This window comes from Echiichthys vipera (assembly GCF_963691815.1).
Source record: "Echiichthys vipera genome assembly, chromosome: 8".
NCBI lineage: Eukaryota > Metazoa > Chordata > Actinopteri > Perciformes > Trachinidae > Echiichthys > Echiichthys vipera.
The window spans coordinates 21,346,567-21,370,632 of NC_139833.1; the positions used below are offsets into that span (position 1 = coordinate 21,346,567).

The 24,066-nt window shown below is 38.0% G+C and overlaps 2 protein-coding genes across 5 annotated transcripts in view; both read right to left on the reverse strand.

The window, feature by feature from the left end:
* The window catches only part of LOC310950727 (focal adhesion kinase 1-like), a 72,123-nt gene extending 64,922 nt beyond the window's left edge, over positions 1-7,201 (reverse strand). For all 4 annotated transcript variants that reach the window (XM_083918684.1, XM_083918682.1, XM_083918683.1 and 1 more), the window contains exon 1: positions 7,081-7,201. The gene's annotated coding sequence lies outside the window, so the exon portion shown is untranslated. The remainder of the gene's footprint in view (positions 1-7,080) is intronic.
* A 5,100-nt stretch (positions 7,202-12,301) lies between these two features.
* LOC310950343 (protein NDRG1-like) lies at positions 12,302-17,738 on the reverse strand (the record flags this gene model as incomplete). The annotated part of the gene is made up of 12 exons (XM_083918088.1): positions 12,302-12,534; positions 12,863-12,914; positions 13,017-13,052; positions 13,925-14,024; positions 14,177-14,343; positions 14,460-14,516; positions 14,806-14,892; positions 15,771-15,831; positions 15,927-15,989; positions 16,097-16,217; positions 16,742-16,847; positions 17,691-17,738. 12 exons carry the CDS (start codon positions 17,736-17,738, stop codon positions 12,302-12,304), a joined length of 1,131 nt encoding a protein of 376 aa, XP_083774214.1.
* Positions 17,739-24,066: the final 6,328 nt, after the last annotated feature.

Consider the following 24,066-nt stretch of genomic DNA (forward strand, 5'->3'; position numbering starts at 1 on the left):
GGTGAATGTCCTAGAGTGGCCCAGTCAGAGCCCCCCAACATCTGTGGATGGACTTTAAGAGTGCAGTCCATCGCCACTCACCACAGAATTTGACTGAACTTTTACAATTCTGCAAGGAAGAATGGGGAAATATTGTATTTCCCAATCTAGGTGCACAAAGCTGGTAGAGACAAATCCAAACAGACTGATGGCTGTAATTAAAGCAAACGGTGCCTCCACAAAGTGTTAAATCTGGGGACTCATCACTTTCCAACCCTGCTACTCTAGTTTTTCATTTTTAATTAATTTTCAGAAATTTCGAAAAAGAAATTCACTTGAATTTGAAGGCAAAATGTGTAAATCACGCTGGAAATATATATATATATATATTAAATGCATTATCATTTCAGACTGTGAAACAAAAAAAAGTGACTATTAAAAAAAAGGATATCTTTTGACTTTCTATAGGCACTGTAAGTGTTAAGCACGTGCATGTGTTGATATTAGCCAAGCAGATTTAAGGAGGGCCCGTTCTCTGGACCTTTTCAGGAGCCCAGCCATTTCTGTTGGCGGGCCTGAATACAACTGTGCCAATGTATATTCAAATGTTTTAAAAACTCACCATGCACATTCAGATTCTGTTAGAGACACGTCTTTCCTCATCTCATATTAACCTCTAGGCAGAGATATTTTCTCACCAGAAATGACCGAGCTTTCATATCCACAAATAACAGCCCCAAACTAACTTATTGAAACAATACTGAATCGTCCTTTCAGAACTGCTAAAACATTTTTCACTTGCATAAACACTCCACAGAGCTTCTCCCTCCTACTCTATCACGCTCTGTGCTTTTTTTTCCTTTCTCTCTCCCACTCAGAGTAGAAAACTATTGCCTCTGGCTGTAAACCACGGAGGCTACGCTACAGTTGACACCACGCTTAGGGCAGGAATGGCTCCATTCTCATCAAGAAAACAACAGCAGCCTTTTGCAAGCCCCTCTACGCTGATCAGCCATTCAGAATAGAAAAGAGTGGCACAGCCCTGAGTGCAACATCACAGAGTAGAATAAGGTGAGCACAGTAGCAGCTACAGCTTTAATGAGGTAGCTGTCATTGTAAGTAGCGGCTATAAAAACATTATTGCAGTATTGGGACTGCTGCAGATAAGGAAGTAAGCTACAGACTGGTCTGATCCACTCCAGTGCCTCTTTTCACATCTGTATCTTTTATGTTAGGCAGAAGAAGTGCTTTACATAAGCTGACGTAACCAAAACATTTTCACATGTTGTCTGTCGAAACACCTGCGTTAGCTACAGGACATCACCCGGGAGGGGAGAGGAGGGGAGAGGAGAGTCCATCCTAGGGGTACACACAAACAAATTAAGCTGCATGCTCCATATGATGAAGAGTGTGCCAATAAAATGCTTAAATAATGAACAAGTAGTATTATGATGAATTGTAAATCCTAAACAGGAAGTTAAACTCAACTAAACATAATCCACATAACATAATCCTTAATGAAAATAACTGTAGTTGCAGCTCTGTTAAGATCTGTTCATCCACATACATGCACCCAATTATCAATCCCTTATTTTCCTTTGAATACCACACACTCTTCTTTTAATTGAATCTATTGTATCAAAGGCTTGATTCAATTACAAAACTTTTATGAAATACAACATTAGAATGATTACATTAACTACATAAAACATCTTCACACTCAAGCACTAGAACTGACATCCAATCGTAAAGCCAAAGATTGCCAGACAGATTACTTACTTAGCTGTTTATCTAAACTAATACCTGAACATTTTTACATTGCAAATGAAAAATAGAGATAGAGACAAAGAAACATAACTGGGTATTTAATTAAAAAGATTCAACAGATATTCATTAGATACTATATATATATATATATATATATATATATATATATATATATATATATATATATATTTTATTATATATTTTTTTGAGTTATTTTATTTGATTGGTTTGTACAATTAATGATATCTATTTATGAAGTGTATCAAATCAAATTAATAAAGATTAATTTGTGAATGACAATATTTAAATAAAAAATGTTTTTATCTTTATATAAAGTCAAGTATTACAGCGAAAGACTGCAGCCTGCGCTCTCCGATCCCCCTTTATACCTTCTTATTCTCACGGTTTTCCCTGAAGTCACAGATTTATGGATTCATTTCAGACAATGATAACTTCTTTACACAAACAAGCCTTTTTAAAAGCCGTTTTATGGCTCCTCGTCAGTGCAGTGCACTGCAGTAAAGTTAACGTTAAGACGTCTATATTGATCTAAACCACTGCGTCTCTGTCAGGAGCTTCACGTCTCTGAAGTCTTTCAGGGACTGACAATGAAGGCAATTTTGCTTCTCAGAAAAGAGAGAATATTCAGACATTCTACAGCCAGCCATGGATTAATGTGCCTGTTCTTACTTTCAAAACACTTGAGCTTCACTTGATTTTGCACCAACATACTTAAACAGCCTCATAAGTGGAAACAATCACATTTAAAAATGAATCCTGTGCTGCTGGTGTTTATCTGTGCTGTAAATAAACATACTCCTCTGGTTGCTGCTCTAATCACAATTGCATTTCTTCAGAAATTACAAAGTTAAATAAAAGACAGAAATAAAAGTGTCTCATGCTTTACTGGCCATCTAAAAAATTACAGAGAAAAACAAGGTTTGATCCGGGAAAAATATTGATATTCATCCAGTTATCCCTATATTCCCTATATAACCTAAGTTGAATCATGTTACAACTGCCCAGATGTCTCCCATAATGAATTCTGAAATACTCGTGTCTGTGCAGTCCAATGTGTTACAGTAGATGAACAACTTGACAAGAGGTTTTCCAACTACTGCTGGCTATATTTCCCATACAGAGTGTCAAATACATCACACAAGCTTGTTAAGTGTAACCTAACCCAATGCTTTGAAGAAACATCTACGGCCATTCCCATTTTCCTCGATGCCTTTCCTGGCGTCTTAATCCCGCCAACGGCAGATGAATGAGGGGAGCGAGAAACGCGAGAAAGAAGGCGTGGCGACAGGCATTTAATGATGCATAAGAGTGTTTTTATATATTTACTTTTACTTCAGTTCACAGTGTGGCATAATGTGACAATAATATAGAGATGTCATAAATCTTTTTTTATTTAGCACATAAACACACACACTTTCTTTCTCTCTCTCTCTTTCACTAAGTCATTACACAATCACTGTATCTGACAGTGAGTGCTGACCACGTGGAATAAGTTAAACAAAACAGGGAGCTATCGATGCAAATAGGGGAAGGCTGATGACAACAGCACATGCTTTCACTACCAGCAGTGAACAGATAGCATGCTGCACTTCTGTCTCAAAAAATGAAGACAAAGCTCCAACAAATGTGGACTCACCGGGTCGTATTAGTTCAAAATGTAGCATTGCAATCTTCTATAGAATGGGAAGAATAAGACACTACCCATCATGTTTCTGAGTTACAGCTATTTATGCAATAGCAGCAAACATAGCCTGGGGCACAGGATGGGTGTTGGAGGTAGAACTGTCCTGGAATTCAATACAGCACAATAAAGTAACCACAGACACAAGACAACACAACTTAACTGAGATCATAAGGCAGAGTTTAACACCCTTTTTAGATTAACAGTGTGTGTGTATGTGTGTTTTTATAGAACTATTGCAGACACAAAGTCATAGACAGTGTTTGAGGAACATCTGGATTCAACTGCATGAATGTGGGTTTGTTAAAAAGGTGACTAAAGCAAGACCTATTTGTTATTTGACCCTGATGTACACAGCTGTCAGTTACTCCCACACATATACACTATACGTATAGCTCCTTGGACACAAGAGCCTGTGGTTGTTTAGTTTCATTTATACAATTCTTTCTGGTTGTTCATGTTTGACCAGGCATTTTTAATCAGGTGTGAGTTAAATACAAGGTTTCAAATATTTTCTTTTTTTAAATTTTATTTGGTGGACTGACTGTCCTCAATGTGTAAGGATTTCCGTGGCGATGTCGGCAACCAACCCGACCCGTTGGGTTTACTGTGCTTTGTTGGTGTGACTTCTTTGCCGTGTCACTGCCATTTATATCTATAGACTACCTGTTCTGCGTGCTGGCCCTGCTAGAACATTATGTAATGCCCACTGACTGACAACCCCCCCAAAAAAAGGATGGCTCGAGTTGAAGAATTTCAATTCAACCGAGGGGGTCACTGACGGATTATTTGACTCAACGGCGTCCAGGGTGCAGTCCTAGAATAACTGATTAGGGAACAAAAAAAAACAAACAGGAGCCTATAAAGGGTGATCAATTCACAGCTCATCCTACCCACAGTTAAACTAACTAATATGAGGACAAGCAGGTAGTCAAATTATAGCTGCCAGTCTTTTGTATTTCAATGTCAAATATTAAGTGCTGGAGCAATAGTAATAAGTGTAGTGGTAGTAATGGTTGTTATAGTGAATGGCGGGTAAACAATTCACAATGGATAGCACACATTTAATTTCACACACGTCTCATGGAGGCATGTGAGCAAAATCTAAAAACATTAAAGGCAGACGCAAACAATTTGTGCCGATTTTTTCATTTGTCAAATCTGCTGACAGAAGCAGCCAACCGGGTTTATCAAAGGACAACAGAGCAGTCTGACAGTGTATCAGAGTCTTCAACGTCTTTGTTTGTGCTCCACACTCTACCTGTCTGTGACGTTTACACATGCAACTGCTTGCACGGCAGTGAGCAGCACAAATTCCTTTCCAGCCCTCAGACCCTCTCTACCTGTCTATAGCACAGAGCGCCTATACACATGTCCAACCACAGCCCGACACACTCCCAGAGCCACCAGCATGACTACACACGCTCATACCTCCATTGGTGCAGCCCAGGAAATCCCAGAACTGCATGTTGGCTGTCGGCACACAGAGGACAGAACCTCTGCTGAATCACAGACGCCTGTGTGTATACTCCTGTTCTGTCTCTCAACTTCCTAGTTGCGGCGTATGCTGTCACTTATAGGCGAGGGGAAACACCACCCACTGATTGTTTGGGGCTGACACACCTGTGGGCTGAGTTTCATTCCCAAACTGCTACCTCCTTCTGCTAAGCTCTCATTTCTAACCGTCTTCCCACTACTCTCGTCACTCATCTTTATCTTTTCCCAACTGAAAAAAGACTGCTGTAAAAATTGATCACAGTGTTTTTTCCACATCCCTGCCTCTTCAGATTAGTGGAAGTAATGGGAGAGGTGGCGAGGGGAACAGGCAGAGGCAGAAGAGAGGCAAAGCCACAATCCTTCATCTGTTGTGTGAATAATATGTGTAAGAAAGATGATGATGATTTCTGTTAACATTTCTGCTAATGTTTGAATTAAATCACACGTTGAGACAGATAGCACAAAACCAATGATATGCATGTCAGGTTTTTATATATCCGACTGCAGATCTGTGTGCAAAAGGCCTTGAATCACAGCACTAACTGGGCATGCAATCTAGCAAACATTAACTAGACTTTCATAGTATCTACTAGGAGTGTAACGGTTCAACAACACTGGATTTGTATTGCTGTTTTTCGGTCACAGTTTCAGTTTGTTTTGCACATCAGGGATAAGAAAAAAAAAACATTTCCGATTTCTCTCTTATTTGAAAGTAATATTTTTCTTCCATCCAGAGGTGTGATAATATATGAAATCAACAAATATTCTTTCAAAGGCAAACATGTTAATCAATCTATTTAACCTGACTTAAAAGATGATGGTGCATCCTTAAACGTTACATTTTCTCCGTCTCCACTGATCTCCACGCTGTATTCTCGCCTCTTACTTACGTTAAGGTAAATGGAAGGACAATCCTGCATGCACACAACTTTTGTCTTTCTATGGAACCAAAACAAATTGCAGCCCACATGTACAAACTGGAAAGTGGTTTAGTGAACATTTCAGCTCCTTATGCTTCTGTTCAGTTTTGCGTCCCTAATATCTACACTGTGAAGTGATTGTGGTCATCCTTTGGAAGGGTAGTGACTTCAGGGAAACGCCGGGAAGTTACATTTCTCAGTGCTGTCATATCTCTTTTACAGGAATATCTGGAGGTAGATGCTTCATCATTAGCAGAACTGAATGTGAGCTGATTACAGCCTTGTCAGTTTTTTACAAAAGACTTTAAATATGTTCTTAGCGAGTTGTTCAATTCAATATCAAATGTTTTTGTGAGGAGGACTTTGGGGTCCTCTGGACTCTCCTGTTTGGCGGCAAGGGGATGTGTACAGGGATGTGATCAAGGGCAACTGTCTCGTAAAGGCAGGAAACAAGATGGGGGGAAAAGGAAGGAACACAGAAATCTGCAGGAGACATGACAGGACAGCTCTGACTCCAAACCCCTGAAACCCCAAAAGAAGAAAAAAACCTGACAAATCACATCCACAGGGCTGCTGGCACCAGACTCATTTAATTCAGTAAATGTTGCAACATTGCACCTAAACTATTACTTTAACCCCTTCCAGCATGGTAAAGGGATGATGTGTGCCTGGTGAAAAATATTAATACATTTCACTCGACCTACTAAATGTGCAGCATTGTGGTTGACAAGGCATCAAACAACCCAAACACTTGAGACGCACAGGTTCATAAGAGCTGCCACCTTTTGTCTCAAACCCGTTACTTGCTATACTCAGTAAAAATCTTTATACATTTACTCTCGGTGTGTGCAACTCGTTATTCATCAGAACAGATGTTTTTTTCCAGCGTTGGTGCTCTGCATGACATAAACCCTGCTCGGCTTGGACCTTTGCACCTCACCGGAGAACACGGAGGGGTGGATTCGGCCACTGCACCACTGTCTGTCCGTTAGGAATACAAATCACTCCGGGGTGTCAAAACGACCAGCATTTCACATCATCCAGTGCAACATATTTCACCATGAATCCCAACACCAGCTCATGTAAACACACCCCCACGTATTGCATTCGCGTTAACCCCATTGTCTGTGTGTGTTACCCCCTTTAATGCTAAGCTAGCTCAGCTAACGGTGGGCTATTCCCATTTAATCCGCCCCCAGAAGGATCAATACTCACCCGTTTTGAGCTCCGGAGCCCGGCCGCACCTACTCTCAGGAACCGGCCACCTTTTCCAGCCAGTAAGTTTGGCTTTAATATATGTGTGAGCCCGTTGATATCAGAGCCGGCTTGGTGGCTGTATCTCTCCGTTATGAGTCCCTCTCCCTGTCTGTTTTTGTCCTCAACAGCGCCGTGCCCGGTATTCGGTGTCCACTGACGCTGTTAGCTGTTAGCTGTTAGCACTGAGCTCTTCCAACATGGCTGCAGCTGGATGGGCTCTGACAGGAGAGAGAGTGGCCCTACGTGTCCACCGCTGCTGTAAGGCTCCCCAGATGTGTTCATACTATATATACTCTATTTATTCGGTCATTCATTTATAACCTCTATTTAATCAGGGAAACCCAGTGGTGTCCTGCAGATACATAGTCAAATATGTATGCAAAAAAATAGGCATATAAAGTCACAATTTTATCTAAAACATACGACTAATAACATTCACAGCATCAAAAGCAAAATTACTCATCATACACAATGGCTCATTTGTAGGCTTTGTGATATAGTATATCATATCATATCAATTCAAATCAATTCAATTTTATTTATAGTGCCAAATCATAACAAAAGTTATCTCAGGGCACTTTACAGAGTAGGTACAGACCACACTCTATGACTTATTTATGATTGATACGAAAACCTTCCCTATAACAGGCAGGAATGTCAGACAGACCCAGCTCTGTGGAGGACGGACATCTGTCTGCACCGGTTGGGGAGGAAGAAAAGGAGAGAGAAAGAGAGAAAAGACAGACAAGTGGACAGAGAGAGACAAAGACAGACACAAAGACCATCGACACTTCCAGTAACTATAATTATATCTATAGTAATGTGAATATGACTTATATGTTATGCCAGTTAATACAGAAGAATACTAGAAACAAGCACAGCTAAGGTGATAGATTATAATAGTAGCAGGAAGCGTCATGCAGGACCACGGCAGCAGGCGCCACCACGATCAGCAGAGACCTGAGAGACGACAAAGCACAATCAACTCCGGGGAAGAAGTTGAATTAGTAACATACATTGATGAGACATGAATGATACAGACAGAGAGGATAGAAGCTCAGAGTATCTGGAAAAGTATTATCCCCCAGACCTAGGCCTATAGCAGCATACCATATATCATATCTATCTATCCATCTATCTATCTATTCCACCACAACCCGTTTATAAATGTATTTTTTGTCACTGGATAATTGATGTATGTATATTCAGTTGTACATAAAAAAGCTTTGATTATATATATATGATTAGGGGGGGGCATTATGGTTTTCTTTTATATTTTTCACATTCTTGGGTAGTGTTGTTGATTATGTATAAAGACGGGGATAGTGGTTTAGTTGTTTGGATGGACGCAGGGGTGGAGAGTTGGTTTATGTAAGTGATGTTTTGATGATTAGGTCGGTATAGAGACAGACAGTGGCTTTTGCCTACTCCTTTTCGAACATGAAATGTTAATTTATGCTACTTATTACTGGTTACTTTGTTGTTGTTTATGGATTCAACCATATCACTAGCAATGACTGTGCAGTCCACCTTATAGAACAAATCACAAATGTTCTACTAAAGCGGATGGAAATGTTTCATGTTTTTGACCCATGCATGCACCAAAGCACAGTGAAATAATAGGAAACAGAAAATACATTTAAGACTCGTGCTGGAGCTGATGTCTCATGTTTAAATTATGTCATGCATTATTCATAGTGTCATAATGCAAGCCAAACAAAAGAAGCTTTGGAATAAAGATGCTCCCCGAACACACACACATACAAAATGACTGACTGTGATGCTGACTGACACGATGGGCCTGTCACAGTTCAGAACAATCCACATACTGAATGACGGGCCTACACACAGTCCCACCTACACAGACTGTACAGTAGATTCATGCACGCATCTCCATAAATACACACACACACACACACACACACACACACACACACACACACACACACACACACACACACTCAGTTGAAAGATTAGTTTTTATCCAAACTCAGTGAAATTATGGCACAAGGGAGGGATACACTTAGGTGGATTAAAACTCATGACACCACATTTACATAGTGTCTGCTGGGCCATCAGTGTAACCCACATTTACTCTTTTGGCAGACACACTCTTCTATGGAGGACTGAACCTACCAAACTAAAAAATAAAGACATAAATAGTATGTCTCAATAAATAAATATATTAATTAATATTAAGATTAAATGTAAGTATTAATTACTTGATAAAATGTGTCATACATTTATATTTTCATATTAACAGTGTAAAACATGTTGTTGATTCGCTTTTTTATTTATTTATCTTTGTATTAATTCCCCCTATTTATTTACTTTTCTATTTAACTTCCCCCTTTTTTAACAGTATGGAAGAGAAAGGAAAGGGTAAATCACCCTGGAGTCATTTGCACATCACAGGCCTCTCTATGCTCTACCAAATACCATATGCAATACAATACAATACAGCATTGTGTCTCAAGTGTAAGGGATTCAGATGCGAATGTAGTCAAAATGCTGTTTCAGAGGCCAAATAAATTGTTTTACAGGAGAGAAAAAGCGAAGAAAAAAAACAGTCAGCTGCCAGATTTAAAAAGGGAAATGATTTTGTGCAGCACTTACCTGTATTTGCCAAAGACTTTTTGCTTTGTACTAATTGAATATGTTTTTATGTTTAAACCAATGAAAAGTAGTTATATAGCTTAAACAGGATCAGAATTAGCAAACAAACAAACAAACAAACAAACCAGATGAATCATCCCAGTATATCAGGGACCATGTGTAGGGATGTGGAACATGCCATCATGCAATAGACATTAATCCAGCCCTGTGGGAAAGGACAGGGCTCAGTATGAACCATAAGAGATCAATTCAAGGTGAGTAATATCAAAAACCAACCAGATACTGGACACAAGGTTCATTTCTGTATGATTTAGATTTAGTTGTCAAAGCACTCATTTGCAGTTTGCATGGAGCACAGTCGGCTCTGAAGATTATTTGGCTGTAACGCTCATGCATGCTGGTGACAGAAGAGGTCATAGAGCCCCATCTAGTGCACAAACTGGAGAGGTACTCCATGGTTTTTCTTAACAGAACTATATACCTGTACTTACACCTTTGTTTAAGGATTTTTTTGGCAGATTTCAAGCCTTTTATCATTAAGGACAGACAGTCAATGGGGTGAGAGAGATGGGGAGACATGCAGCAAAGGGCCCCAGGTCGGAGTCGAACCTGCAGCCGCTGCCTCGAGGTACAGATTCAATATACAAAATGAAAACAGCTATGCAAGTATCATAGAATTTATAACTGATGGTAGTTTTCAACAGCTGTCCCTGAAGGGGCTGTAATGGAACTAAGAGATTAGAAAAGTGAAAGTATTACATTGCATTTTACATTGAATACATTACATTTAAAAACTATACATGAGTGCAGGTTTGTTGCTGCATTAATCAGGATTTGGTAGCTCTCTTAAAAGGGGGGAAGTTTGATCGGGTAGTGAGTTCCACAACTTTGTTCCTTTAACAGAAAAATATAAAAGATGTTTTGCAGAATGAGAGGAGACTGATTGCCACTTGCAGCTCTGTAATATATTGATGTATTTATTATTATTGGAAAAAGTCTGAGGAGCAAGTCCATTCAAACATTTAAACACACGCTTTACATAATTAAAATCAATACGGCAATTTGCAAAGCTTAAAATCTTGTATTTACTTTGACCAAGTTTTATAAACCCCAATTGTAAAGCCTCTCAAAGGATTTAATTACAGACTTAGCTACCAGGCAGAGAAATCATAGGATACTTTTACTAATCTTTTAAAATGTAACTTGCGTAGTTTACATCTCAGCCTATAATCAGAGCATGTTTAGAAAGCGCAATTTTTTTTTTTTTTTGCAAAAGGACTTTTTGTGGGGTATTTAATACGATCTTATGTAGTGGAAAGCTTACACCGACACATCGTCAGTTGTGATGGTGAAAAACAACAACAGGAAAGCTTCTCACCATCATGACAGACTGAGGTGAGTTTCCTAATTGGCATCACGCGTTGAATTGAATCACAGAAAACAGACAAGAACAATGCTGATGGACAGCTTTGACCTTTTTGGCATGACACATATAAAGATTGATGTAATTAGATTACCCTTTTCTTTGTGAATAAAGTTCCTGGAAAAACGTACTGGCGTTTGGGTCCCTGCTCCTGATAGAAATACTGTCTGAAATGTATCTCACATACTTTCATATTGTCCTCTTTTTCACTCACCTTTTCAGCATTGCAAATGAAATGATTGGACTTGTGATGGACAGTTTTTTTTTTTAATGATCAGAATCAAAGCAGCAGAAGCAGATATATCATCATTTTTATTCCAATTAATCCTATCAAACGATCCAGGGAATGAATCTGCGAAAAAACAGAGAGCAGGAGCTGAAATCAATGTTTTTTGTCAGAGCTGTGTTGTTCTTATTACTAACGCCATCCTATTTATTTTTGTCATCTAAAGCCAACATTTTTGAAGTCGTAGGGAAACTATAATGCCTATTTATGACAGTTAATGTCAGATGGTTCTGTAGTTAGAATGAACGAGGGACAACAAGAGGATTATTTAAAATGAAATGTTTAATCACTGGTAGCACACGGGATGCTTACATGAGGTTATTTGTTTTAATAATTGAATTTACAGTCTCTACAGTAACGGTAAAGCTTTATTTTAAACAGAGTTCCCAAACCAACTTGAACATTTTGTCCATAACACATTCCTGCAGTCAATAACACACAGCTGTCACAGCAGCGTATAATCAATACACATTCCTACAGTTATGAACATCACATTTTTTACACTACTGTTTCTTTACATTTGCATTACACTCATTATACATGAATGTGCATTTTCAAAGAACACATTTTGCTTCTGTATATCATGATAAGTAAAGAAAGGGAAGTAGACAAAGACATTAAGGAGGACAGCGGGGGAAAAACGCAGCAAAGAAGGAAAGAGAGGTAGAGACATACAGCCAGAGTTCAAAGAGGAAGAGAGCAGCTGGATGGAGAGACTAGGGATGGAGGATGGGTAAAATATTGAGACACAAAGCAAAGTCGTGCAGAGATAGTGCAGATGAAAGGGCGTGAAAGAGGGAAGCTGTCTGGTAAATATAATGAGGTATGATTCGATTTGGTGCAGAGTGCGCTCTCTAGCATGCCACTTCAGTGGACTTTGAGATGAGGTGGTCCACGTTAGTTTGGGAAAAATTCTCCATGGTGACGTCAGTGTGCGAGCGCCCACGCTTCTCCTCTGTGCCGCGTGAGTGCGCGCGGCCTCGCTGCAGCTCATTGGTGTGCGCGCGGCTCCGAGAGCCATCGAAGGACGAGATGCTGGAGCTGGAGGTCGTCCTGGACCGAAGCCTGGTCATGCTGGCACTGGACACTGGAGAGAGAGGAGAGAGGCGTGTAAAACTCTGCATCAGCCTTTAAACGGTCAATATTTCATCAGTGTTTTGGCAAAAATAGATCTATTCAACCTGCAATAAATTCTCTTGTTATTTTTTTATTCTTATTTACAGGAAGTCATTCATTCATTCATCTTCAACCGCTTATCCCGGGGTCGGGGTCGCGGGTGATTATTTATTTTGTTTGTTTGTTTGTTTGTTAATTTTTGAAATAAACAGGAAGAATTGAGCTCTTGAGTAGCTGTCGAGATGTAGCAGCACTAATTTAAGATTAAGATAGTTTGGAGTTAAGTAATATTGACTCACAGTATCCCATGCCCTGGATGAAATATTTCAAGGCTTCAATCACTTTAGCTGGCTGTGGAGAGAAAGATGAGAAAGTATTAAATATATATTCAACCAATCAGCGTTGCAGATTCTACGTTATGTCCTGGGGTAGTCAATAAATGTCCCAACCTACCTGATCCACCTGAGGAAGTCCTCCACAGTCCGCCATCTACAGGAGCAAAGTGCAAAGGTCAGAGGATACAGGCTTTACTTGGTATCTGTTGGGTTAAGGGACTTTCAGTTCAATTAATTACAAGGTAAAACTGTTTGTGTTGGTATGGAGGACTGAACCTGCCGCAATCAAAAATAAATACGTAAATCAATGATTTTATTCATTGATAAAATGTAACACAAATCCTTTATATATTTATTTACCTTTGTATTAATTCCCCTTGTTATTTACTTTGCCGTTTATTTAACTATTTATTTATTTTTATGAAATTTTAAATGTACGTTTGCATTTATTTTGTATTCACTTCAAATGTATTGTGTAATGTATGATATTATTTTTTTTTTATAAATGACTGTATTTCTGTGTTATTTTCTCTATACATTATTTATGCATTTCTTCTTTATTATGCAAATGAGAATTTGAATGAGAGAACTGAGGCATGTGCCGGAAATAAATAAATACATTTTAAAAAAGCAAAAAATGAAAAAATAAATACACTTAAAAATTATTTTAATTAATAAATAAATAAAAGGGAAAAATAAATGGCAAAGTAAAGCAATAGGGGAATTCATTTTAAGTTAAATAGAATAAGCTAATTAAAACGGAAACACAATTTATATCTGATCAATGAATAATTAATGCCTACATTTATGTTTGATAATATAATATTCATATTTATTTCTGTATTCATTTTGGCAGGTTCAGTCCTCCACATTCTGATATTGCTATTTGACATTAACAGATCGATCTTATTTAGTTCTTCACAGGTTTGCAGCCTTGACTATATGTTGTCCAAGGTTTTCTCACATTTTTATAAACAATAATTTGGTTGTTTGCTCCATTTGTGTGTCAGTCAGTCCTCTGGTTACCTTGAGCAGTGTGGTCTCGGTGGGGTTGAGTTTAGAGTTACAGTCGACCACGGCCTCCACAACGGGAGAATTATCTCCTACAATCAGCAGAGAGGAGCACCTGTAAACCAACAGACAGACAGATACAGTTAAGACTGATGGAGCCTGTTACAATGATGCAATGATGACTGACACTTTGCCGGAAATATCAGCCTTTTCATTGTTGAAGTTCCTGCAGCTATACCCCCTTTAAAAGTGAATGGTTGTACTAACTTGAGGGTCCTGGCATTGATGCCTGCTCCAGGAACAGGCCTCTCCACCTCCAGAGCGTTGCGGCTGTGGTAGGAGCGGAGGAACTGACTAAGGTTGGACTGGTTCATCGTCGTCGTGATGTGGTGACGGTATGTAGCTATGAGGTCGTGGTTTGTCTCAATCTCATCCTGAAAAAACAGTCACATAGTAAGACAGTGGTATCATCATCATGTATTCTATATGTGTTATTATTTGGTAATTTGCTGTCACTGTAACTGAAGCCAATCACTGAAGAGTAACATACCTTTCCAAACAAGTGTGCAATGATTGTGTCTGGAAGAGTGTGGGTCCATTCGGTGATCTATAAAACACACAATTACATTCAACTATATTCACATAATAGCCTTTATTGGGAACCAATCACAAGGACAAACACTCTCACTACTTTTCTTGTGGCGCCACTAAACACCTCCATCAGCTAAAGTGTCAGAATTTATCAATAGTAATCTACTGTATATCTATCAGTACAGGAGGAGTTACACAATATTTGAAATAGATGCTCACACACACACACACACACACACACACACACACACACACACACACACGCACGCACACACACACACACACACACACGCTTACACACTCACCTTGCTTGCAACAGAATCGATCAGTCCTTCAGCGCTGGGGTTGATGTTGATTAAAACTAATCCGTCCACCATATCTGGGTGATTCAGCTACACACACACACACACACACAAACAGAAGACTTAAGAGGTTAATGATACGATATTCATTATAAGTTACACTGACATATTTTTCAGCTGTTCTCTCGTTTATTTCTTTTTAAGTATATTTATGTCATGTTACTCTTGGACAAACAGAACACATTGTTGACTTCTACAGCCATACATTATCATTTTGCCAGTTGGCAATATTGGCCTTATAGTTGTCTGTCTTCTCCCCAATGTAATGGGACTAGATGGTACTCAGGTTTTGGTGCCAAAATACGTTTGTATTGCCATATCATCGTACAAGAGGAGGCGCACTCATGAGTACTCATAGTGGCAATAATATTCAAACTAATACTTTGACAAGTATGAGCTTCTCGTCCATCAGTAAGCTTCCATTTGGTGAGGGGTGGCTGGGTAGAAAGAAAATAGTTCCTACATGAAACTGCTCACAACAAGTCTGTGCCATCTCGAGGTGATCGAGTCGTGATTCCTGGACATTGCTGTTTAATTTTTTTAATGCATTTTTGATGCTTGGAGAACCACAAGCAAAGTGCGATTTAGTTCCGTTGTATTGGAGAAAGGGCCGATATCTCCAACACTGGGCAACTCACACCAAAATAATCTAGACTGAAAACTAGCACCACAGGTAAGAGGAAAAATATGGATTTAGATTTTGAGGTGAGCTATCCCTTTAAATGTATCAGTGGCTTTCTAGCAGTTCCATAGGAAAGATCAGTAACTATTAACAATAGATATCCAAGTGAAGAACTGTGCTGAAAAGAGTAAAGATTTTAAAGTTATATTTTGCAAATGGGTGTCAAACTATATTCTCTCTCTCCGTCTCGAGTTCAAATGGGACATAGAGACAAATGGAAACTCACAGCGAATTTAGCCAGGATGTACGCTCCAGCTCCAACTCCCAGTCCAATCACCCGACGCAACCTGCAAAGCACACAGTCAAATCGTCAAGAGACACAGAAACTGAGATAAATCCTAAATATTCTAACATTTAAATCAATAGTTTCAGATGAACTCACCCAAAGTGTTTGAGGACAGCGGGCAGAGCTTCAGACAGCTGGTCCATGGAAGGGTAGGCATATCTGCGGGGTCAGAGAGCAACATTTCCATCAGCAGCTGTGGGATACAATCACATCTCACTATATTAAACTATGGTATAATAACAGCATAATAAAGACGGTGTACTGACGCAGAAGGCAGAGTTTTGGCTCCCTCATGTTGTCCCGGTGCTTCCACGTGACAAACGGGCACATTTCTGATGATTTCATGCATGTCCACGTGGTTGAACAGTGTCTCAAAACAGGACTTGTCTACGAGAAGAAAAGACAAAAAAATGACAAATTATGAGCATTGAAGGGAAGTGATGAAATGTGATAGCAATATGAAACATAATATAAGAAAACAGCACAAGAAAATAAAAAACAAAAATATAAATCACTCAGATTAATCTTTCTTTAGAGACAAATTAATATTTCATATTCAAAATGTACACTGATATTAAGAAAGTGAGTGATAAAAATAAATCAGATAGCTGTGATATGCCAATCTTAAATAATTTATTCAAACTTTGTTCAATACTGAGTAATGAGTAATTGAGGGCATGCTCTCCTTTTGAACGGGAGGATACAATTCAAACAGAATAAATGCGCAGAAAAATAATGAACATCAAAGCAAACGACCAGAAAACAACAGAATGCAGTAAAAATAAACAATTACATTTAAGGGCAGAGTAGTTTTTAATCATGATTTTCAGTCAAAAATTGTGCTTGTTTTGACTTGTATAAACAGTAGGTTTATTATTAAATGTTTGCAGGATACAATCATTACAACTTACGATTCAGTCCAACATCATGAAATGTCAGGATGACAGGGTGGTTCGCCCTCGGGGTTCCTGACATGATGCAGTGGACTTTCCCATAGTGAGTGTCCACGTGCTCCTCCTGAAACAAACACATTCAGATCATTAATGCATGCTGCAGTGTGCGTGTGTGGCTGAAGATAGTTGTTCAGAATATCACACCCAATTCACAAAATCACAAAACGAATGAATAAATAAATGAATGACTTGATAAATATAACTTAAAAGTAGTAGTAGTAGTAGTAGTAGTAGTAATATTAAAAAACAATGTAGGCATTTATTGATTAATAAATTGGGACAGAAATTCATATTTCTGTTTGAATTAGCTTCTCTATTGTTTTACTTCCCCATATATTTCCCCTTTGATTTATTCAAATTATTATTTTTAAATGTATTTATTACATTTTCCCATTTTAAATAATGTATATATTACATTTTTGCATTTATTTTTTAAAAATGTATTTATTAAATATACATTTAATTAATTTATTTATTTCTGGTGTGCCTCAGTTCTCTCATTTGCACAATGAAGAAAATATAACAAGGAAATAATACAGAAATTCATTTTAAAGATGAATAAATACATTTAAAATGTATAAAAAGAAATAAAGTGAAATAAAATGTAATAGGGAAGTAAATAAATAGGTGAATTAATACAAATAAATAAGTAATATAAAAAAGGTAAATAAACAAAGGAACTAAAGAAGCTAAAATAGAAATATCAATGTAAGTCCCATTTTATCAATTGCTTGACTAATGCTTACATTTATTTGTAATATTATTTTGGTAAGCTTAATGGCATATTAATTAATTTATCACGTTGCTTATTTATTTATGTATTTGTTTTTGATTTCGGTTCAGGTTCAGTCTTCCATAGCACACCTGTAGCAGTAAATTAAAAACGTAACTCCTGCGGGATACTCACAGTGACCTGGGGCTCAAAGACAGCTTCACACTCGTCGTCCAGTACCATGGCTGCTGATGCAGAGTATACCGCGACAGAGATGAAGGAGATGTGCAGTAGATGCAGAACAGATGTCCTGTGCAGGTCTTTGACTCCTCTTTGTTTTTTTAAAGCAAATTTAATTTGTATGTCGGGACACTTCCAGTCCTACAGTCAGAGACGACTTCAGAGCAATAGAAGACTATTTGTTTAAGCTGGTTTATATATCCTCAGACACTGATCCGTCTCTAAGCCCTAACTCCTTCCTGGCTCACACGTAGCCAACTGGCACCTAACTCTTTTAATCTGACCTCCGGCTGCTGCGTTCCCACATTGTTAAGGATTTAACCTGAACATCTACACAAACACAACTTTACTCTGAAGTCATGCATCTTAAGATACATGGAGCAAAATATCCAGCCGTAGAGATTAATATTACTTAATTTAAAGATCACAATCATTTGTTTCTAGACATTTATCAAACTTATTTTGGGGACACTTTCCTTTACACTTTGAAGGTCATGCCTATAATAAATCATAAGCACATTCATGATGATAATAATAATGCATTTATAATGCTTTATAAACCCCTTTATGAATGTTTAGAGACATCCATGACAACTTATGACAGAGTTTATAAGGTATTATAAGTGGGGGTCATAATAATTCAGCATTCATAATGCTTCATAGCTCAATGCAAACATGACAAGAGTGTTTGAAATAAGAATCTGATTTCTGTGTTACTCAGCACATTATAACAACCATGACCTATGGCATATAAAGGCATACAACCTTTCATAGCACTGTTATAAAGTCTTGCTATAGTGTATTATTGATGTTTATAATACATTATTCCATTTCAGAAACTTAGAATTTTGAATCAGTTATGGCAACTTATGTTAGGTGCTGTTGTAACTTATAAACTTATAAAACATTATGTCCGTCACTTATAACCTTATTTTTTATTAAAATCAGCTGAGAAAGATGTATTCTTGTCTCGTGCACAGCAGCTGAAATGTGCTGAAAGCAGCCACACTTTGTTATGCAGGGAAATGAAGGGTTGATTTAGGGGAAGTGAACTGACATTAAAGTCCCATGTAAAGCTTGTTATCTTTTGCTGAGGCGTCAGTGGAATCAATACACCTTCAGCCAAGCCGTGAGCAGGTCAGCGTCTAATCTCAGCAGCTTGCCATCTGTTCTTCACCGCAAAACATTCAGTTTGGTTCACCTTGACCCTCCTGCTAATACATTAAGTAAACTTGGAGCGCGGCTCCGAAGTCTATGTATGTCATGTTGCTCTGATACAGCGTTTTTTAAAGATGGACCTGTGCTGTAGCCAGCTAATACCATAACTGATTAAATCTTCCCAAATAGTAGATGAAATGAAAACTGATGGGATTCTTCAAACGGAATAGACATCTGAGTGAATATTGAACTACTCTGTGAATATTTGTTTGACATGTTTTAAATTTGTATTTTTTTTTTAGAAAATACAACAAAATAAAAAATCAGAAATGGTGGACCTGTCAAAGCAGTTTGAGGAATTGTTGTTACACTTTTAAGAAAATCTAATTATCACTTTACTGGGCAGTGTAAGGCAATTCTTCAAAAGAAGTAGATTGTTGAATGTTGTAGAATAAATATATAGATTTTCAGATACAAAGCAATTGACTGAGACTACAGAAAGTGGCACTATTTTACTAGAGTGGCCTAAGTGGGACGCTGACAAATGCAGGGTTGTCATGAAGTATGTGCATGTGCACATGTCAGGATATTCCCACATGTGTAAATATAACTAGGAAGGCCATCAATCCTCTGAATGCCCAAGGTCTCTAGTTTTTGGTTGAAAAGTTTTAGAAGACTTTGCTTATGCTAGAGTGAGGTCAAATTTCAAAAGTGGGGGTGGTCCTCAAGGCTGCAGGTTCGACTCCGACCTGCTGCTCTTTACTACATGTCTCCGCTTTTCTTTCTCAACCCATTTCCTGTCTGTCCTAACTAATAAAGGCTTGGAAAACTGCCAACAAAAATAAATAAATTCAAAAGTGCTCTCACTAAAATTAAATGGCTACTAGGGAATAATATAATCACACATGAATAGATGTACAGTGCATTCATATTGAATCCAAAAGAATCACAGTGTCCCTGTCATACCCAGTTTATGCAGCTCCAAGAGTGTTTAGTATGCATAGTTCAGTAAATATTTAGAATAGGAACAATTAACACATATACTGCATGAGAAAATCTGCATGGTTTTTAACCCTAACAATCTGAGATTAGTGGGTAAGTCTATAAAGGAAGGGTTTTTTCTAAAGTTTTTTAGTTTTTAAAGATGTATTATGCCCTAAAAGAAACATGTTTATGTTTCACGTCATCCTTGACTGACTGTTTGGTATGGCCTGCATGTCCCTCTTCTTTTACTATTTCCCTTGTGTTGCTTTTACAGCATTGTGTTCTAAAGTGAAATTGGTTTGTTCCCTGGAAGAAGAGATCTTGTATCTCAGTGGGACCCTCTTGGCTAAATGAAGAACATATACAAAATGTAATAAAGTGTGCTTTTGGGTAGAGTACTTGAATTGCTCTTAAATGAATTGGTGTTTCTGTACTGATGGCAGCAGGTCAAACGTTCAAGGATTAGCCGCAGAAGATCAGGGTCGGTATGAATGAGATCTTTCCCCTCAGTCATGGAGCCCCTGACTAAAACACTGAATCCTCAACACTACAGTGTGTAACAGACTTGCCTACAGGATATCAAGACATGATGGGGTCGAAATGGTAGCAGCAAGTGGATGACACTGCAGACAGGAACATCTGAGTGCGTGGAAACACAGCAGACTGCTTCTTTAGGACATAATGCTACCACTGCCTTGAACAACACACACACACACACACACACACACACACACACACACACACACACACACACACACACACACACACACACACACTGTGTGCAGCAGGTTTAATCCAGTTAGTGTTGGCAGAGCAGATGGGTCTTACTCAGTCTCACGTCAGCCTGAAGGTCTCATCATAACCTAGACTAAGCTTTGACCTCATAGCCTATTTCACCACTGTCCACTGTCCCTTATTTGGAGCATGTGTTGTGATCATTTCAATTGATTGATGTGTCACTTATTATGCAAAGAGATCAACATTAAACTGTCTTTCTGTTGCTTATATAGTGTGTCTGAGGTTTAGCGTTGCTAGTCCTGACATCAGTATTAAAACACCCTGATTACAGTTTTTCTCCATTGCTAAGACACATTTCTTGAAAGCTTCTCTCCTTTTCTCTAAACTGTAAACACAAACCCCAATTTTCAAGCTACATTCACAAAACCTCAGACTCTTCTTGCAAAACCAAACTTTCACCTCAAAACAGTTCAATCTGTGCCCAAAACTGAACTTTGTTGTCAAATCGTGCCCCAAGTCAATCAAAATTAAAAACACTACTGAGCAGCCACTAAACACTACATAGAAAAATAGAAAACACAATGCTCAGGACATGAAGCTGAATGCATGTTGCAAAACAAAAAAACTTGCATTTAGCACTTTACACAAAGACAAAAAACAGAAATCTTGTGCATTAACATGTAGCACTTGTACAGTACAAAAAACAAAGATCTTTTGCAGTACACATATTATTTGTTCAAAACAAACAGAAACCGTATGCATTTGCCACTTGTGTACAGTTCGGCATTGTCCTCACGGACCATATCAAGAATTAGGGTCACTTGGTGTGGGGAGAACATACCTGTCCTCACACCCTTATGTGACAGTCTTTCAATTCTACAAAAAGAGAACATGCAGTTACAAAACATATACATGGAATACTAGGCCTACAGACAGTAAGACTAACCCTCCATTACAATACTACAGTACATTGGCACAGTGATGTACTGAAACATATATTTACTTACAGTATACTGTGGTACAGTATATACTGTAATATGTCATACAGTAATTTGCTCTCAACATGTACATACTTTACTATAATGTCAAAAAAGATAATTACCTATTCTCTTCTCTAAATTTTCGGATTATGGGGGACACAGTGAATCTAGCGATGTTTGGTTGTACACTTTGTCCGGCCTCCCTCATGCTCATACCATGGACAAGAACATGGTCAATAATAGTAGCTCTGATTTCGTCAGATATTACTGTTCTTTGTCTTCGCTGACCACCTTGACCACCTTGACCTCCTCGACCTCCTCTCACACAAACTCTTCCTCTTAGATTTCTATCCATTGTAGTGCCTCACAAATCAGTGCTCTCTGAACTGGCTTTATATATTCCCTCACATCATTAGCCACAAGTGTTATCAATTTTGAGTTGTTGTGTTCAAGTAGTGACAACCGTGCTTTAATTGTGTTTGACTTTTGCCACCTGTGCTCACCATTATGCAGCACATGTGCATCACAATGAAAATGTGTTGGTAAGTTGTGTCTAAACAGGTGAAAAGTGCTCATGGTTTTGCCAAAAGAGTGATTGATTCAATCAGTGTGTTCAGGCAACAGAGAAATTGGTTCAGACAACAGGGTTTAGTGTTTTAGCAATTGAGAAAAACTGTAACAACTGTCCAATTCGACGACAGTAGCTCTAAATATTTTGACCCATCTTTAGTCTTTCTGCAAATTCAAATAAAATGAATTCAATTAAGGTCACATGTGCTGTTTAATGGAATCACTGCCACTTGAGCAACGAGCACGCTAAGCTAAGACAGATGAAACACATTCAACCATGCACATTGACCTTGTTTAACTGTCATCTTAAAGTTAAAGCTTAAAGTGACATTAAAGCATTTCAACATTAAAAAGGACTACTGGTAGATGATCATTTGAGCCTGTGTGGGACATTTTGAGCCACAGGCCTTCTGCACAGCAGCCATTTTGATATGTGATAGTAGGAAAAGCACAGATGTTAACCATAACATCACAAATGGCTCTTCCAGTGAGTCCTGACAGTATGATGGTGCGCCTGCGCTCAATCTGAAGAAGCTAAATGGAAGTCAGCCATAATTACACCCCTTGATTTTCCTGTCTTTATTGAAGTTTATGGATTTTGGGGGAGATTTGTATAATGACAACACTACAGGGATTTGTAAAAGAAAAACAAGAAAGAAAAAAATCTTATGTAAGTATAATATATTCAGCAGTCAGCATATTCTATTGTCTAATGTACAGTATATAACATTTCAGACGTATATTTTGGTAAAATATAGATTTCCAGACATTATAGGCTTCTACTACAAATACTATTATCATTAAAAATTGTACTTTAATTATAATATATATATATATTATATAAGATATATAATTATATCATATTATATTTTATTATATTATATTATAATCTAATATTTTATGAATGTTGTTTGGTTGTTATACAGGTTCATATTCAGTTTTCAACTGAATATGATATATAATACAAATAAATTATTAGTATGTATTGTTGCTTACTATATTCTGGTAAAATAAAATGTCTGTCAATAATAATTTGAATTAACAATAAATCAATGTAAATAGCAATAATAATATTGTATATTATAAAACAGAAAGTGGGTTAAACATGGATATTTATTCTTGACAAATCCCACTTTTTTAGAGCCAGACCTCTATACCCTCATCAATATTATAGGCAGATATTGGCCTATCACAGACATATCGGTATCTATTGGCAGGCCCGCCATCAAGGGGGGGAACACTCGTACAGTCGTCCGGGGCCCTGGAGGGAGGAGGGCCCATGGAAACTGTCGGCACAGGGAAGACAGGCGGCGGGCGCCTGTCTGTTGTATGCTTCCGATATGCACCAATATAACATCCTTTGACTGATACTGAACATACAGTAATATTTAGCTAATCAGACTTACTTTAAAAATAATAAAGGATTACTTTGGGGGTGGCGGCTTTTATTGCCTTTATAATAGAGAATGAGGGACAGAGAAAGGGAGAAGATATTCTTTAATCTGTAATCTCAGACTCAACCACAGGCAATCTTTGATCTTGTATTTATTTCACTACTGTAAATTTTGATTTCTGTAAATTTAAATTTGAGTTTTTTCCATGTTGACTGTTACTATATCTGTATAATATTGATTGTTTGCATACTGTATCTGGAGTTTTGTAACAAAAATAATTCCCCCCCGGGGATCATTACAGTATTTCTGATTCTGAAAGGGAAACGGCCACAAGTCTGATTTGAATCTGGGCTGCTGTAAAGGTCTACACATGATCGACCGGGTGAGCTAGAGGTTGCCCTGGTATATCTCACTTTTTAAGCATCAATATCACAGAATATTTCAATGTGTTGCAGATGTAGAATCTTGCATGTTTATTTCGTAGGCAGTGACCAGGAAGTCATATAA